General features: G+C 45.2%; 1 protein-coding gene across 1 annotated transcript in view; it reads right to left on the reverse strand.

The window, feature by feature from the left end:
• LOC119391811 (cytochrome P450 3A11) overlaps positions 1-17,366 on the reverse strand; it is an 87,136-nt gene that overhangs the window by 39,363 nt on the left and 30,407 nt on the right. Inside the window, exons 8-11 of the mRNA XM_049415406.1 lie at positions 14,266-14,381; positions 14,038-14,182; positions 11,183-11,343; positions 6,187-6,278 (exon numbers count right to left, since the gene is read on the reverse strand). Coding sequence (XP_049271363.1) covers positions 6,187-6,278; positions 11,183-11,343; positions 14,038-14,182; positions 14,266-14,381 — 514 coding nt within the window. The remainder of the gene's footprint in view (positions 1-6,186; positions 6,279-11,182; positions 11,344-14,037; positions 14,183-14,265; positions 14,382-17,366) is intronic.

Genomic DNA, 17,366 nt, shown 5'->3' on the forward strand with positions numbered 1-17,366 from the left:
TCATGTAGTCATCTGAGATACAGGACCCCAATAGGTGACACAGCTTGCGTGCATGAGCTTGGCAGTGTCGTGTTCCCAGACCATGTCAGGGTCAGGTGGCATTCTGGCGAAAAGGACAGCAGGTTGCACTGATACGAGACCACTCACGGCCAGACCTTAAGCGTGGCTATTCCGAATTCTTGGACACGTCTTGACTACCTCGAGACACGAAGTTTCCAAGGAGGCTTCCTGGTCAAATGCAGCTGTAGAGCTTCAATGTGCAGTCTTGAAGCAACCTGAAATAGTCAAGTGCACAAAATAAACACATGATGACAGACAGATCGATCACCTTTTAATCTGACAAGGGCAGCGCTCACACACCAGATTCCATGAAGTGTCATGGCAATGAACAAAACCAGGGATACTCATTAACTTTGCTGTACTTTGAGGGTCTGTTACTCCCTTAGCCAGCTGCAAGTGTTTCCGCTGCATGACCTCCGTACAATTAGAAGGATGTTTTTTTAGAGAACGCATATTTCTTATCAAAATTGTATAATAGTCATGCTCAAGATGTTTTCGCGCACACACTCTATGTCAAGAAGGAAATAGTTTGCTGCAACTAAAATGGCAATGAAGAGATTAATTAACAAAAACTCGTTAATTAACTTTTAATTCCTGACCTGGAGGTAGTTGTTTATATTAGAAAGTTGTATCGCGTGCCAATTTATGGCATACACATTTTTTTAATCGCTAAAGTTACACGTAATTCGTGATATTCATCCTTGAATTTCAAGGACGAAATCGAAACTGATAGCGCCTGACGTGCAGGAAACGTCGCTTCTCTGTTACGTAAGCTCGGAGCTACACGTGAAAAGAAGGTGATGATAGTTTAATGAAGGTGGGCCGAACCAGAATGTGATCAGGAAAATCTGCAAGCATTCAGAAATACACAAGTAAACAGCTTATTATTTGGGTGCGATGTGTGGTACTTATCTGTAAACATAGAAAGAAAAGGTTGATATTACTGCCGTTTCGGATGCGCGCATCTCGAAAGAAACAAATGAGCACCAAACGCCACATGCAAAGGTAAGGCGATCCGCTGACGCAAGTTAGATGACTTGCCAGTTTTCACGAAAAGGTACGACCACGACGCGCCTTCATTCAATTTCGTCACTCCCTTGTCGCGGGCAGCTCCGGTCTGACGTAACAGAAAAACCGCGTTTTCTGTGTGCCGGACACGATCAGTTTTGATTTAGCCCTTAAAATTTCACAATAAATATCTCGAGTTACGTAAAACTTTCATGATTTCTGAAAAATGGGTATACCATAAAGCGGCACGCACTACAAATTTCTAATATAAACAACTGCCCTCAAGTCAATAAATAAAAATTAGTTAACGGGTTTTTGTTAATTAGTCCCGTCAACGCATTTTTTGTTGCGGCAGAATATTTCCGCCTCGAACTGGAGCGTGACTGTCATAGAGTTTTTTTATAAAAGATATGCACTGTCTGAAAAAAAATCACCCTGTATAGCATGGCAGCAGTATTTTAATAATAATAATAATTGTTGGGGTTTGACGTCCCAAAACCACCATAAGATTATGGGAGACGCCGTAGTGGAGGGCTTCGGAAGTTTCGACCACCTGGAGTTCTTTAACGTGCACCTAAATCTAAGCACACGGGTCTAAACCATTTTCGCCTCCATCGAAAATGCGGCCGCGGCGGCCAGGATTCGATCCCGCAACCTGCGGGTCAGCAGTAGAGCACCATAACCACTAGACTAGCAGTATTTTAACGAAGACCTGTAGGTCGCGGGATCGAGTCCCGGCCTCGGCGGCTGCATTTTCGTTGGAGGCGAAAATGTTTGAGGCCCGTGTACTTAGATTTAGCTGCACGTTAAAGAACCCCAGGTAGTCGAAATTTCCAGAGCCCTCTACTACGGCGTCTCTCAATCATATCGTGGTTTTGGGATGTTAAACGCCAAATGTTATTATTAGTTTAACGAAGAAAACGGCAAAATGTGTATACAGCTACACGAAATATGGCGAATGTACGACAAGACTAGGCTTGCCTTCACTGCCTTCTTTCTGTCGCATCACTGTGAGCGTGCCCTTCTAGTGCCTGGCTTCAGAACAGCTGCACGAAGGTGCAGCTATTCTAAAGGCCTAATGTGCCATTTTTTCTTCAGATCTATATCAACAGGCAAAGGTCTCGTTTTTCCGTTTGTCTGGAAGGACAACCCACCAGCCAGCGTTGACCAGTATAGAGGGTTGGGAGCAAACTCGGGCAAACTGTGCAGCACAAACATGACCTCAAACCTCAAACAATCGAGGTGATGAGAAGCGGTCAAACAAAAAGGAACAGTGCTGAAGTGACTTATATACATATTAAAAACAACAGCTGATTATGGCACGAAATTAGGACAATTAAGGTGCATTGTAAAAGAATGTCAAATGAGGTACCCTGCTGTAAAAAGTGCTAAATATTCATTGCAGACTATGGCGAATAGAATTCAAATAGGATACAGCGAGTGTTTCGAGGTATAATGATGAAGCAATAATTGCTAGAGATTTATGAGCGAAAAGCACAATGCGATTAAGCGGTGCTACATAGTGGGAGATCACGGATTAATTTCAACTACCTGGAGTTCTTCAACGTGCACAAATCAGAGGGCATGGGAGTTTCTGTATCTCGCCCCCTTCTAAATGCAGCTGCCGGGGTCAGGAATAGAACCCGCGTCCTTGGGCTTCGCAGCGTAACGCTTCCAAGTCCATTTTAAGGGATTTTTGTCCACTGCCCACAACATCACTGTAGACTGTATCTTTGTGTTGAAAATAATAACGAACTGAACCACGGCTGGTATAACAAAGGCATCCAATATCCACGAAACACAGCGTTTGAGCAGTATGTTTACTGCCATTATTACTAGCCGGTGTTGTGTTTACTATTAGGTACTAGCACCACACCACATTAGACAAAGCAAGTATCACAGGAGGATGAGGTTATGCTCGTATGCAGTTTGTGGAAAAAAAAAACTACAACTTTGAAGTGAACACACATTTACCTTTGTTGCATGATATTTTTTAGCATCATAAGATCAAGTCACCACTGTTTCAATTAAATGAAACCGTGCTACAAAAGCTATTGCATCAAAGTTTTATAGCAGTTACGCACGCACGGACGCGCGCGCACGCACGCGCGCCGCACACACACACACACACACACACACACACACACACACACACACACACACACAAACAAACAAGCAAACACGGCGAGAAGTTCGAATATGCAGCGAATAAATACGTATTAAACGTGTTTCAACGTCTGGGTAGCAAAGGAAAGAAACACTAAATTCTAGAGTTTCACGAGCCAAAATCATGATCTGGATATCAGGCATGTTCGGGCCGGGTGCATTAGATTGATTTTGATCAGCTGATCTTACTTACCCTTCAAATATATATCGGTGCAACGTTGCTCTACGTGTCACCACACTCGACTTGCAACCGAGATTTCAACTCGCAATTTCATGTTTTTCTGGCATGTATGGAATAAGGAAACACGATATTGGCGCGCACCACTCCGTTTTACCCGCTACTGGATAGTCCAGTGCGGTTTTCGTCGTTGCCAAGCCATTGAAACACGATAGCAAAATCCGTGCAACTGGAACATCAGAAAGACAAGTGGCAAAGCTACGTGTGAAGCGAATAAAAGGGTTGTAGGCAGAAGCCGGCAGAACTCACCTGAAATCTATAGCGACCGTAGGAGCGTCGTCCACAGGCTTCGTCTGTCGGTGCCACTGGGATCCGTCATGCGCTGCCATCTTGCTCAGGCAAGTTCACGACGAAACGAAGCTTACTGCAGGGACTTCACCGTCCGGAGGCTGCTTTTCCCAAACAATGGGTGACACTGCTTCAGCCAGTCACGGCAAGCGTGAGCCGACGACACGATACTACGCCACGAATGCATAGCACGGAAGGAAAGTCACGCAAAACGATCAGCCAGACACGGCAAGAGCGAGCCGACGATACGATACTACGCCACGAATGCATAGCACGAAGAAAGTCACGCAAAACAATCACTTGCAATCACGCCTGACGACACAGATTATTCTGGCGGACTAAAGAACGACCACAACGAGACGGATCACGAACAATGCCGTCTCACGACGCCAGGCCAAAATGGCTGTCTCGTATTGATGGCTTCGACTTTGGATTAAAGTAGCCTCCACGAACGCCTAAATGGTTTCGGTTTTGTTTTTGTGCTATAGAACACACATCCATGCATAGTTAAAGCTCTATTGAATAATATCAGGGTGGAGGAGGCGAAGCGTGCCCTGTGTGTGTCTGTAAGGGCTGTACGGTGGGAGGGGGCGCAGGTGAACGTGCATCCCCTGCTCTAGGGGCTAGGGAGAGTGCGGTGAGGCCGTGTGTGCGTGCCTAGCTGTGCTCAACATTTGCTGAGCGATTTGGTGGCCCGCGCGGATTATCGTGAAGATATAGTTTAGCTGTGGCGGGCAGAAATGATGACCACGCGAGCTATAATTCTGGTAGTATTGTCGCTCTTTAGGAGACGCAGTAAAGCGTCGCCTTGATAACCGGTCTGCGCGGTTATCATGCCAGCTTTGCGGCACATGTTTTTACGGCCGTCGAGTTAGATGTGTTCCCGATCGCCAGTGCGTTCAACACCATGCACGTCCATTTCACTAATAAATGTATGTTTTCTGCCATACATGCTGTCGTAGGAATCTACAAACCTCGCTTGCAAACCTGCGAAGATTCGCAAATTTGTCAGCGCTGCCATTGTTAAACGTTGTCATAACTCTGAATGTTTCGCTTGGGGGCAAGATTTTTTAAGAACCCTGTTTACTTGTAGACGTTTTCGAAGCGCCGTTTCAGCAATATCGTAATTGAAGCCATAACACAATACGTGCGTAATTCCACATTTTACGAATCCATGTTATATATTCTCAACCAAAATTTTTCGGTATACCACAAGCCAAAGCAGCGAACTGTATCTTGGTCGCAGCCAGTGAAGCTTTCTTTTTAAAAAAAACCCACCCTGTATATGCAGAACCATCACTGACTCCCTTGGAGCAAGGGAGTCATCTATTTCATTCAGGAGCGTCGACCAGAGCATTGTGACTCCGCTTAGAAAAAAAGGTGGTCATCGGCTGCCACAAAGAGAGTCAAGCAGACGTGACTCCCTTTTGACTCTCTTTTTTTTAAGAGTGTCTAATCTATCTTTACATTGTCGAGATTGTAAGTGCACGCCAAAATTCGATGAATGCGCAGTGTTGTACCGTCATAGAAATGAAGAAACGCGCCTAGTGATTGAAGCATGGCATATTGAGAATAGTGGTAGCGCATGCGTGAGCCAACCGTCGATTAACTTGCATAAAGATGAAATCAAATGCCTTAACAGTTATCTTCCACGTAGACCGCCACGCGTGCCGGATTAGTAGGTTCGCCTGTTGCTTGGGCATGCGCAGATAAGTTTTCGTGCCTTCTTTCTTTTCAGCCGTTGTGCGTCTCGTCAGTTGTTAGTCGGCGTTTGTGGTGTCCTGACTTCTTTCTCGTGTCCGTGTTTGCACGCCCTGTCTTTTTAGAATGAATACTTACCAACTAGCTCAGCTCTCTGTTATTCTAAGATTCGGTTCCCCCTCTCTAATATGACAACTCTGCGCGCGCCCATGGCGCAACCTATTGCTTAGTGAAGGCAATGGCCACAAACCTGGATCTCGTTACTTCCTTAATCTGTGCGTCAGTAGAAATGCCTCGAAAAAGCTAATGACCTGCTACTATTTTGCGCGCACAACACGTCATTTGCGTCCGTATCACCGTATGTCATCTGCGTACGAGGACATCTCAACCGACGTGGCACGCGCTTCTCCATTCAGGTAAGATACACGCGAAATGATGTCGGGTCAATACGACGACTTGGGGAACTGCTCTTAGCGCTCGGTGAGGACTTCGGCGACCATCTTTTGCGGACGTACATATAGTCTGAAATCCGGCAGTAAGATGAAGAATGGAAATATAAAACGCCGCCGCAAGGCCAGCTTTTCTTAACTACCAAAAACGAACTGTGGCGACTCCGGTATGTAAAGAAATGAAAGAAGGAAAAATGAGGGCAAGAAAAAAAACAAAAAACAGCCAACCGCTGGGGGACCATACATTCAATAAAGCGTGCATAAAAATGTGCCCACCTCGTCGAAGGAGGGTGTATTCGCAATGACTCCGAGACAACACAGTGAAGGTACTTTAGCTTCGATACAGCATCCAAGTTTGGGTGTTCTCCCTGCAAAGCAATGAGACCAAATGTGAAAATGTTTGTTTCAAATTAGGGCTGTCCGAATACTCCAGGCGTCGAATATTCGACTCTATAACCGTTCGGTAACCGATTCAGTACGCAAGGCACTTTTACTATTCTGAATATTCGGATATCAGAAAAGTTCATAAAATGTACTGAAATCCCCTGAAAGAATAGCGTGCCTGTGCTAAATATCGTGAACTTTCATGCACAAATAGATCAACCACCTTCAGCTGCCGCGTTACACCTCCCCTCCCCACCCTCGCCCCCTAGTGCGCTTTTGCAAATGTGCCAGTATTGTAGTGGTCAGAGCACGGCATTGTGCATGAGGCCAAATATGTTGCTGCAATAGAGTGCCGTAATTACACTGATCTAAACCACCGAAACAAATGTGCAGAATTAAGAAGAAATGCAAAATTAACAGGAAATGACAAAAAAAAAGAAAGCCCGCGATTATCGCGAGTTATCCTACGATGAAGCACCTGCAATGAGCATGGCACCGAGCAATCATCATTGCTCAAAGCATGCTTAAAGGATGCAACTATTACAAGAATATTAACGCGTAAGCAGTAGTGTGCCGAGTGCTCAGCTCTTTTCTTGTCTGGAGGAATTCTGACATTTGCGACGGTGTCGCTGCTTCCCGAACATACCAAGCAGGTATCCAGCCTTTCGTGGCAACATTAAATAAGTGAATATGTGGTACTGTAAAGCAATAGTTTTCTGCAATGCATGAATCTCCTCCACATTATTTGCTGTACAACAAGCTTACATTTTCATGTCTTGTTGGTGAAAAGAAAGTGTTTTTTTACTAAATCAGTAGTCGTACTATTTGTATTCGAAAATATTTCAAAAATATTCGATTGTGTGTTCGCACTTGGTATTCGAATTCGCTTCCAAGTTGAAAATTTTATAGTTGCACATCCTAGTTCGAACACTATCAGGACGCGATTACAGGGAAGCGCATTGTCAGCTCCGAAACCTTTTGGTAAACTATACTACAGAACTTCTCAGGTAAGTAGTTACGGTTCGGGTTTGGATAAATGACCAACTGAAAGCACTCAATAAAGAGATGATACGGTATACCCCTTCCGCTGTTCATTACTGTCAGGGAAGTGGCCCTGTATAGTAAAACACCTTTATGGAAATCTTTTTTTTTTATTGAGGATCGAAAATTGTTCCTTGCATTTCAAGATTGGCTGACGCTGTTTGCAATATTTGTTCTTAAATAAGATGCCCCGTTTACCGACACCGCAGCAATGCGACATCTGAACGTTCCATCTTCACTCCGCATTGTGAAAGGCAGGGCTTGAAGTCTCCCTTCATTGGAGGGGGGGCCCTCAGAGGGCGGCGACCATCGGCGTGAGCACAGGGGGGGCAGGGGAGGCGCCCCCCCCCCTCTTCACCTAAGAGAGGGGGGGCGCAAAGTCAGCCCCACACATTGACATAATAGGGAGGGGGCCGCTGCGACTCTGGCGGGGGGGCGCAATGCCAGCGCCATACATTGACATAATTGGGAGGGGGGAGGCGCGACGATCCCTTCGCCCCCCCCCCTGAAGGGGTACCCTGCGCACGCCTATGGCGGCGACCTACATACATACATACATACATACATACATACATACATACATACATACATACATACATACATACATACATACATACATACATACATACAGCCCCTCCTTAAGAAATGGAAGGGGGGCCACCCCCACCCCCGTCCAGCGAGCCCCACCTGACTTTAAGCCCTGGTCAAAGGATTGGTAGGCGTCCCTTTCGCTTACCTCGGTCTTTACCCGGAGAATAAGCCTCAGTTCAGTGCAGCAGTAAGAGCTACTAATCCATTTCCCAGTGCCTCCATTACCTTTCTATCGCTGCATGTGTAACAGTTCTTAACAGTGGAGGTGCGCTGAGCCGACCGTTAGTTCGTTCTGAGCGAACAGGAACTTTCATCATCATTAACGAGCACACGCTCTTTTCGTCCTCTTCATCTTCTGCTTCGCTCCCAGAACACGGGCGCCGATTTGTCCTGCGTGGGATGTAATAACTTTGATGGGCGAAAGAATGAGTACAGAGATAGAGAAAGAAAGAGAAAGGGAAGAAATACAGAGATAGAAAGATATAGAACGATACAGACACGGAAAAGAGATAGAAAGAAGACAGAGCAAGACAGAAACAGCCATAAAGAGACGGAATCAAAGAAATACAAAGAAAGGAATCGAGAGAGCGAGAAAGAGTTAGAAAGAAAGAGGAAGCGAGAAATAGAGAGAAGAAAGAGAAAGAAATAGAAATAAGCAGAGACAAAAAAAGAGAAAAAACAGGGAGAATAAGAAATAAGGAAAGAAAGGAAGAAGGAAAGAAAGAAAGAAAGAGAGAAAGAAAGAAAGAAACAGAAAAATAAGGCGAAACAAAGCAGACCGCCCAGTTCCGCACTTCCTTGAGGCTTGTCATCACTACTGCGAAGCTGCCTTAAGTTTCTCTCAGGACGGCGCACATTTTGCTTTACCGCTCTCAGTTCGTATAGATGTGCGCAGGTACGCGCATTGTGCGTTGCCATCCTGTTACCTGTACCTTCTGTCCGCAAATGTATACGGAATCTAGTCACGGTGTGACTTGGACAGCGCAAAAGCAGCGAAAGAAGGGAATTGTTTAAATTCTGGGTTTCGGCTTGATAAAACCAATATATGGTTACGAAGAATCACGTGGTAGCAGACTGCGGCTAAATGTTTACCGCGAGGAACCATTTGATGTGCACTTACACCTAAATACACAGACGTACTTGCATATAGATCATCCCAATCGAAATGCGCTGGACCTGGCCAGAAATATAACATGAGTCATTCAGTTTACTAGCACGAAGCTGTAACCATTAGGCCGCCACAACGGGTAGTACAACTAGGATGATATTGCAGCAAAGCTGTATCTGCTTAGGGTTCAGTGTATTTTTTTCTGAGCGCCAACAAAAAGGCATGTGCCGCACGCTCCAAACTGGGGAAACTCTCTACTCACTATCGCCCCCTAAAGATGAAGGGAGCCCGGCGGCCCCAAAGTCCATGACGACTGCGCACGAAACGCCAACCGCATGCCTTGGAATGGAGAAAATTGCAAAAAGGCCCAAGTTATATGATTTTCAAATGAACATTTTACAAAAGCATGCGCTAAACTCAACAGACACTTTCTAGACAGACGTTTCGGATTTAGTTTCAGGGTGCGTATCCGCTATGGTCCGAATTATGAGTAACTTCTGTGTCGTGTGCTAGACAGCATCGCCGGTCACCCACCTTCACAAAGTGGACTAGCTCGCAATTTGTTTGTTTGCGCTGCTGCTGCTAATGTATATTCCAAGCATATCTTACCTCCCACATTTTCCACTCGAGGAAGATTGTCCCGGTTGTCTTTTCGCTAAAGAATTCTAGCAGAACTTTCGGTCAATGCACATTGGTTGTCTCGCTACAAGGCTCAATGCAGTGATGGCGTACGAAAGGCAGCATTTCACTGTACGAATCGCATGATAAAGGCTCACGAAATTGTGCGTTGCACTGCAAGCTTAAGATTCTCCCTACATTTCATCTTGAGCGTCAGTGCAGCTACATTCACCACGTACAGCGAACACAAGCGACGTATAACAATCATATGGCCTAGCATCCCTGATCATGCGGTTCTTAGACCTTCGAGGCTATGATGTATGTAATCTGCTGTTTATGGGTCCCTCCAACAGGCGATCCCATACCTTATATTCGGTGTTTCGTTTGCAATTAGATAACACCATTCGTATTGTGTTGTCGTTGACGAAGCAAATGTTGTGCATATACTACTGTTATGAATACAACTACCTCTCCACTTTGAATACATCGGATGATTTCAAGTCATGTGCACGCACTGCATGCCCCTTGAAAGCGACACTAAAGTGACACATATAATAACAATGCACTAATATATTGTTGTTTTGAAGCATTGCGTATGCGAATTTTGCCGTCGTAGATTCGTTCTTAGAAGAGAAAATAAATATCTGCGTTTCGCTTCTCAATTTGGTGCTAGAGCTTAAGCGCCTCAAAGTTATTGTGACGTCGCGAATAAAACCTTTATTTTATTTTGAACACATCGGCTGAATAAAAAAAATCGCTGAACTTTCCCGTGTTACATCCTCTGCTGCCTTCAAACGCAGTGTGATGCAAGTTTACAGATAAATAATTATGCAGACCTTATTGAATTCCATGAAAATTGATGACGCCACGACTTGCTAGTGCGGACACCTAAAGGTGGCGTCGTCACCACTGTTATCTCTTGACACGTTTTTTATCCAATCAAGCGTCTCCTCGCGGCAAGAGCGTTCTTTTTGGTACCCTAGAGGGGAATTTACTAACCCAAGAGAAATCGTTTTTTTTCTCTTCGTTCTATTGAGAAACATCTGATGCACTGCCCAGCATGTGTTCATACAACAAACTATTCGAACATCCAGTGCTACTCGAACATACAGTGCTGCAAGTGGAAGCTCCAAATATCTCTTGTGGTCACCACGACAATTACCAAACATTGATCGGAATCTTTCAGTCGAAATTACCACCTACACAATGTTTGAACGTAACGAGCTAGTCAGGAGAAAATACAGATATGAGGCTCATACGCTATGCTGGCCGCCATTGTATTTTCTGATCATATACTCGGCGGGATGTGTTGTGGTCAAGAGTTCATCCACGCTGGTACTCTTACATGCAAAAAAATTTAGAGCTGACAGTACTACATCAATGTTCCCTTTGAATTCCTGCTTTCTAAATTGCAACTTCATTCCATAATTGACTCAAATGTAACATTCTGAGCGCTATAGAAAAGATGGACACATTGCATAATTCTCTGTCGATACACAGCGCTCCGTATCAGTTGAGACGCGCTTATACCTCCTTCGCGAAGCAGTCGTCCACTTCTTTTCTCAGCTTCGCTTGTACTTCAGGATGGATGGCGAGTAGGTAGAGTGTGTGAGCTATGGCAGTTGACACCGTGTCTTGGCCGGCGATTAGGAACAGCACGCACTGGGCCACCGCTTCGTCTTCGGTCAGCGCTGCACAGATTTGTGGACAATACACGTGATTATAGAGCAGTGACTATGGCATCACTCTGGAAAGCTTCTGTTCTTGCAGGCCTACATCACCCGGACAGCAGCACAAGTTCATCACGCGCGCTACCAGCTGCTTAAGCATGGAGCGGGACCTCGCCGTTGTTCAGTTTTCGATATTAAAGCGCCCCTGCAACACTTTTTGAACATGGTCAGAAAATGCTGCCGATCGGTAGTGGACATTCCTGCGAAGAAGTGAGCCAAATATATAGCGCAGCGCAGCAGAAAATTTACAATTAAATTTTAAAGCCAGCTAAAGACCACTCCCTCTTCTGACAAATGATGCCACATACCCAAATCAACTGCGTCACATGCCCAAAAGGCACGTCCGTTGGCTGATTTGAACATCGTGAGCTCCATAGCTGCCCGCGCCGCGACTTGCCGCGCGCATCGTGGATACGTTGGCCTCGCGTGCGTTCAAAGACAAAAAAATGATGTGCTCTGTGCCATGACGCGCGCTGTCTTATGAACGAAGCTCTTTTCCCGTTCCCCCCCCCCCCCCTTGCTTTGTTTTTAACGTGCTCGCTGGGACGTAAGAAAAGAGAGTAGAGCGTGCGACCAGTCCCTGTAAAACCACTCGTCCTTGAGGGATCTTAAAACTTTTGGCGGCACTCGATTAGTTGGTGATAAACTCCGACAGTGAGGACATGTCACGATAACTTGTAAGTGTTGCAGGGCCCCTTTAAATACTCGATCCCGGCCTGCGTGATTTCAGGGAATAAGAAGACGCAGTACACCAAAGGGAAAAAACAGGCGAAAAGAAGGAGCGTCAACCCGCAACACTTTCCATTCGCCTGTTTTTCTTCATTCGGTGTACTGCATCTTCCTATTCTGGGAAGCATGCACCAACTAGTCCAACAAGTTTTACTCCGTGATTTCGCACAGGTGCGCGATTAAGCAGCGAGTACCTTGAAACGCCTAAAAGTCGCAATATCATCAGGAGCAAGGCCTTCAAGCGGCGTTTTCTTGCAGGTCTCGCCAAGGCTGGGGCACCGCTCGTCCAGGTTTGCACAGCTGCATGCCCCGTTTCGCCTACTCACTTTGCTCATGCTCAACGTAGAGGAGTTCCACTAGGAGTGCTTTCGGAACACATTTCCTGCTGCTTGCAATGGTCACGCTTGAATCATGCCTAGATCACGAACCTGTGTCTCCTGATTAGTATATGTGCCTTAGAAAAAAACTCACGGGGTCCCTTATGCATTCACTTAAGACAACTCGAGACGAAAGCCATCTTCTATTTCTTCTCAGTGATGCACTGAACCTTACCACCACCCTCCGAAAGTTTTCGACACCTATCGTAGTTTTGCATTGCATCCAGGATCGGAGGCACCTCGCCTAGTTTTAAATGCCTCCGTAATCGGCCCACCTTTGACCAAGGTAAGATGTTATGTGATGACGACATCATGTGAAGTTACGCCTCGTGACGTGACGTCGCGCCAAAATTGGCGTCGTCATGATGACGTCACAAGTATTGGAGATATTTGACGCCATGACGACGTCATATGGTGACGCAATCAGGTGATGATATCATGCATCACTCGTGTTGTACCGGACGCCGCGGGAAGCCGAGGGTCAATTTTCGCGTTCAGTGAGGCACCCAAGGTTTTCACCTTAGTGGAACGGAAGTTATTCTTTACAATTCTGGAAGCTTAATCAAAACTAGACCGGCCGTGCACAATATGCTCCAATGGAAATCTAGCGCCCACAAGAAAACGTTCAGAAGAGCTGAAACAAGCTGTAAATAGTATCATTGGCAGTCGTGTACACATGGTGTCACAAGGAGTGGCGAACGACTCGCCTGTAGGTTAAATGAATTACAGGCGTATCGAAGTAGCTCTCGGAAAATTTAGAAAGACCTACCTGCATGTGCGCTTAAAAAATTTAATTTTCCCTAAATATTTTCTTTATCATTTGAATATTGCACTGTTTAGTGGGGACACAACCGAAAAAATAAATTTATTTTGAATCACTAAAATATATATAAAACTCACAACAAGCGACCGTTGCTGTCTTCTTTATTAATTCCATATTTCCTGTCGTTGTTTTGCCGTATCCCTAAATATTTAAACAGCTGCCGTCAAGACGAACACGCACGCAGGAAGTCATTTCCCCCAGCCAATTTTTTCAAGAACTGATATTTCAAACGAACTTTTTACCGAGCACAATTTTCGACTGTAACTGCCTTCGTGGGGCCATTTTCCAGTCCTCTAGCTTTTTTAAAACAAAACTTTAAGAAAGCATTTGATTGAGTGATTGAATTTTCCATATGTAAGTATAATGCGTTTGATATCTCAGAACTTCTTGAACTGCTCTTTCTTGTGCGATGTTGTATTTTCATACAAGACTGAATTTCACGGAAGATGGGTACTTGAACATATGAGAAAGCGTTGAACATAGAATATAACTGGAGGCAACGTTTCGACGATCTGACTGACAAAGACAAGTCCACTCGCGGAAAGCTCGAAACATTTGATCCAGTGGCGTTCTATCCTGAATGATTTCTCATTGTATTTGCGTATATTGCATAGCCCTTCCTATCTGGGACAAACCTGTAAGCCTGCAGTATATTGAAACAAATAAAACAGACATAGTCAACTGAAATAAGCAGATGCAGAATACTCTGTTCCATCCCGCGCTTACTCTTATTTGCGCCAACCGGTGCATCCACTTGCACGTCTGATCCAAGGTTGAACAATTTTTCGTCACGTGCGGAAACATTCTCAACAGCATCATTGAGCTCTCCTGCCTGCGCGTCCATCATCAACTGGAGAAAGTCATCGTGACGCTACGCAAGGAAAACATTGGGTTAATAACCATTTGTGCAATGAAAATACAATGATCACTGATATAAAACGATGTAGCACCTACCTCCTTCTTGTCTTTCCTCTTTTTAATTATCGTTTTGCAGATTTGCACGAAGTACTCGAAAGTGTCGGAGGTACTCAGCTGAATTCCAAGCAGTTTCGCGATTCTTGGAAATGTAACTGTAATAAAAATATATATGTATATATAGAAAGGGCTGTTTGATGCACTCTGCGGAATAAACATAGCCTGGCACCATACTGAGCGACGTGAACGTGCTATATTGTAGCTTTGCAGAGTGAGTTACCTAAATTTACTAGGAATTTTATCCACCTGTAACATCACAGACGTGGTCGTAAGATCCTGGAGCTTTACATATATATCAGGTTTTTGTTTTGACGAAAGACAAGCATTTTTTAAAATTCAAATATTGATGCTATCAAAACAAGCATAGTAATTGGCAGACAGAAAGGCCGTCTAGATGTTGCTAGAAGTAAAACGAAAAGTGTTGTGAGCACGCCACGCAGACCAGAAGAAGATGTTTCCATGAGGGCTGCCACGAAAAGCAACTAAAGCATAAGACGCGCAGTAATAGAGTGCACTAGAACAGGGGAGTGCTCGGAACGGCAGCAGTACCAATGTAAAGAAGGTGAAGCCCAAACAGGGTCAATCCACCTGCGGCGCTGCGATCGGCAGTCTGCAATGTGTCGTTGTTTAATAGTTGCGCGCGGCTCCGCCAAAGTGGTGCAAGGGTAGAATGCCCGCTTCCCACTCAACAGGCCCGGGTTCCAATCGAAGCTGTAGATGGTGGTTTTTTTTTATTCTTAGTGTTACATTTTATAGCTGTGTTGGTTTCCCTTTGTTTCTTAAATGTAGCTTATGTTGCTATGTATTGCTACAAAAAGTGACGTAAAATTTGAAACATCGTTTCGAGTCTTGTATTCGCGAAAGTCTCGGAGGCCATACTTTACGTTTTTGTGCAATCCCGGGTGGTGGCGCTGCAAATAACTGCACTCACTGTCAAATTTCTTTTATTTTACTTCCCATTTAGCGTTACTTTTTAAACCAGCACGCAGCAACTGAAGCTAGTTTTAAGAAACAAGAAAAACCAATACAGCTATAAAATGTGACACTAAGAATAAAAACGCACTATCTACAGCTGCTATATGAACACGGGCCTTTTGAGTGGGAAGCGAGCATTCTACCCCTGCACCACTTCGGCGGAGCCACGCGCCACTCCTAAACGACGACACATTGCAGACTACTGATCGCAGCGCCGCAAGCGGATTTCGCCTGTTTGGGCTTCACTTTTCGAAGCTCGTTCCGAGCACGCCCCTGTTCTAGTACACTCTAGCAGTAGGTTGCGGAATAGTTCAGTTCTGGAGTAGTTTGTTTATTATGTATTCTTTTAAAAACCTGCTGAAGCATGATGCACACAAGAGAGCATCAAGAAATTAAGAAAGGCGGCTAAAAGCTGTGCTTTATTGAAGCCGAACTGTCTCCCAGGACACCTCAGCGGGGCTGGGCAGGGCAACTGTAACCCCAGCCACTCTAACGATGCGCATCAGTCCCACAGAGAGCGCTGTAGAAAGCTAAATCCTTTATTCAGCAAACAGAGTGACGGTGTTCAGGTACAATCACTTATTTACAACCTGATACAGTAATCTTAGGAAATTTCCCGCGTGTCATCACCTTGTTCTCTTCAGGATAAGTAGCATTACTAAATAGTGGATGAAAGTTACGATCAGGGCAGTGGTTCGAACCATGAGCAGTGTTCAAAGATGCGTGGTACTTGCGCAGCCTCAAGTTGATACATAGGCCTGCCTCGCCGATGTAAACGATGTTTCATAAGTTAGCGAAATCCTGTAGGCCACACCTGTGGCACGCCGTTGAAACAGTTGTGCTGCTTTATGCTCTCTGCTATTCGCACCTGTCACAAGCTACGCGCGAGCACAGGATGCCAAGGTTGCGAAGTGCAGAAAACAAGGCATTAACTCTTTATCGCGCAGCTGCATTGTAATCTCACGGTCAATCATATCCATGTAAAGCTTAATTTCAAAGCTTCGTCCCCGTTCATATTCTGCCTAAGAATTGCGTGTATGGCTGCGCTTCGAGGCTCCCATTACGGCCGGTTCTATCGACGCGCTCGCTCACCTCCTCTGCAACCGGCACGACGGTGCTTAATCCCGCAGGACTAGAGCGTGCCTTTCACGCCTTGACAACACGACGTTGCAGTGTGAGATAACCCTTTATTCGGTAGTTCGCGCATAATTCTGATAATCAATGCTGCTGCTCTTGGTTAGCTTGATGGGAAGGAATGCAACATAAACATTACCCATGCGCACCGAAATAAAGCAGGAAGTACCGAGAGTGACTGTTTAGGATTCGTTTACTGGCCTTCTGTGTTAAAAAGTGGAAGCATTTTCGATAAGGTATACGACAAAGTACAATCACTTGCGGTCGGCATGGTCAGTAATGTTTAAGAGTGGAGCTCTTTAAGCTTTTCGTTGCGCCGGGTTGTGCGAACAGTAATTATCATCATCATGAACCGCTACGCGGTCGCTTCGTCCATTTCAACTTCTGCTTCGCTCCCTCAACACGCACGCGCGCCGATTTCTCCGGCGTGGCCTGTAATAACCCTGATGTGTGAGGGGAGGGAACGAGCACGGAGAGAGAGAGAAAGAGACAGCGAGACAGAAAGAAAGATATAAAGAAAGAGAAAATCGCGGCGAAAGAATTCTGATCAGGCTGCGGGATTCGAACCCGCCTATCCACGATCCGAAGGCACCCGCGTCCTAGCAACTCGGCTATCCAGGCACGCTAGCAGAACATAGCGCATACTTGTATGGTATAGTTTAGCAAGGTGGCGGGAAAGGAAAGTGAGGGTGAGGAGGAAAGAAAGGGGAGGGGAGAGATTAAAATGCAGCATAGAGTCAAAAAAAGAAATAGAAAGAAAGGGAAAAAGTAAGATAGAGAGAGGTGTAAGGAGAGAGAAAGAGAATGAAAGTAAATGGAAGCGATAAATAGAGGGAAGAAAGAAAGAAGCGCAAGAAGGTGAAAGATAGAACGAGCGAGAAAGACAAAGAAATGCATAGAGAGAAAAAGAAAAAAATATAAACAGAGAGAAAAAAGACATGGAATAAACAGAGATAAAAGAAAAAGAAAGA

This window comes from Rhipicephalus sanguineus, chromosome 4, assembly GCF_013339695.2.
Source record: "Rhipicephalus sanguineus isolate Rsan-2018 chromosome 4, BIME_Rsan_1.4, whole genome shotgun sequence".
In the NCBI taxonomy this organism is placed as follows: Eukaryota; Metazoa; Arthropoda; class Arachnida; order Ixodida; family Ixodidae; genus Rhipicephalus; species Rhipicephalus sanguineus.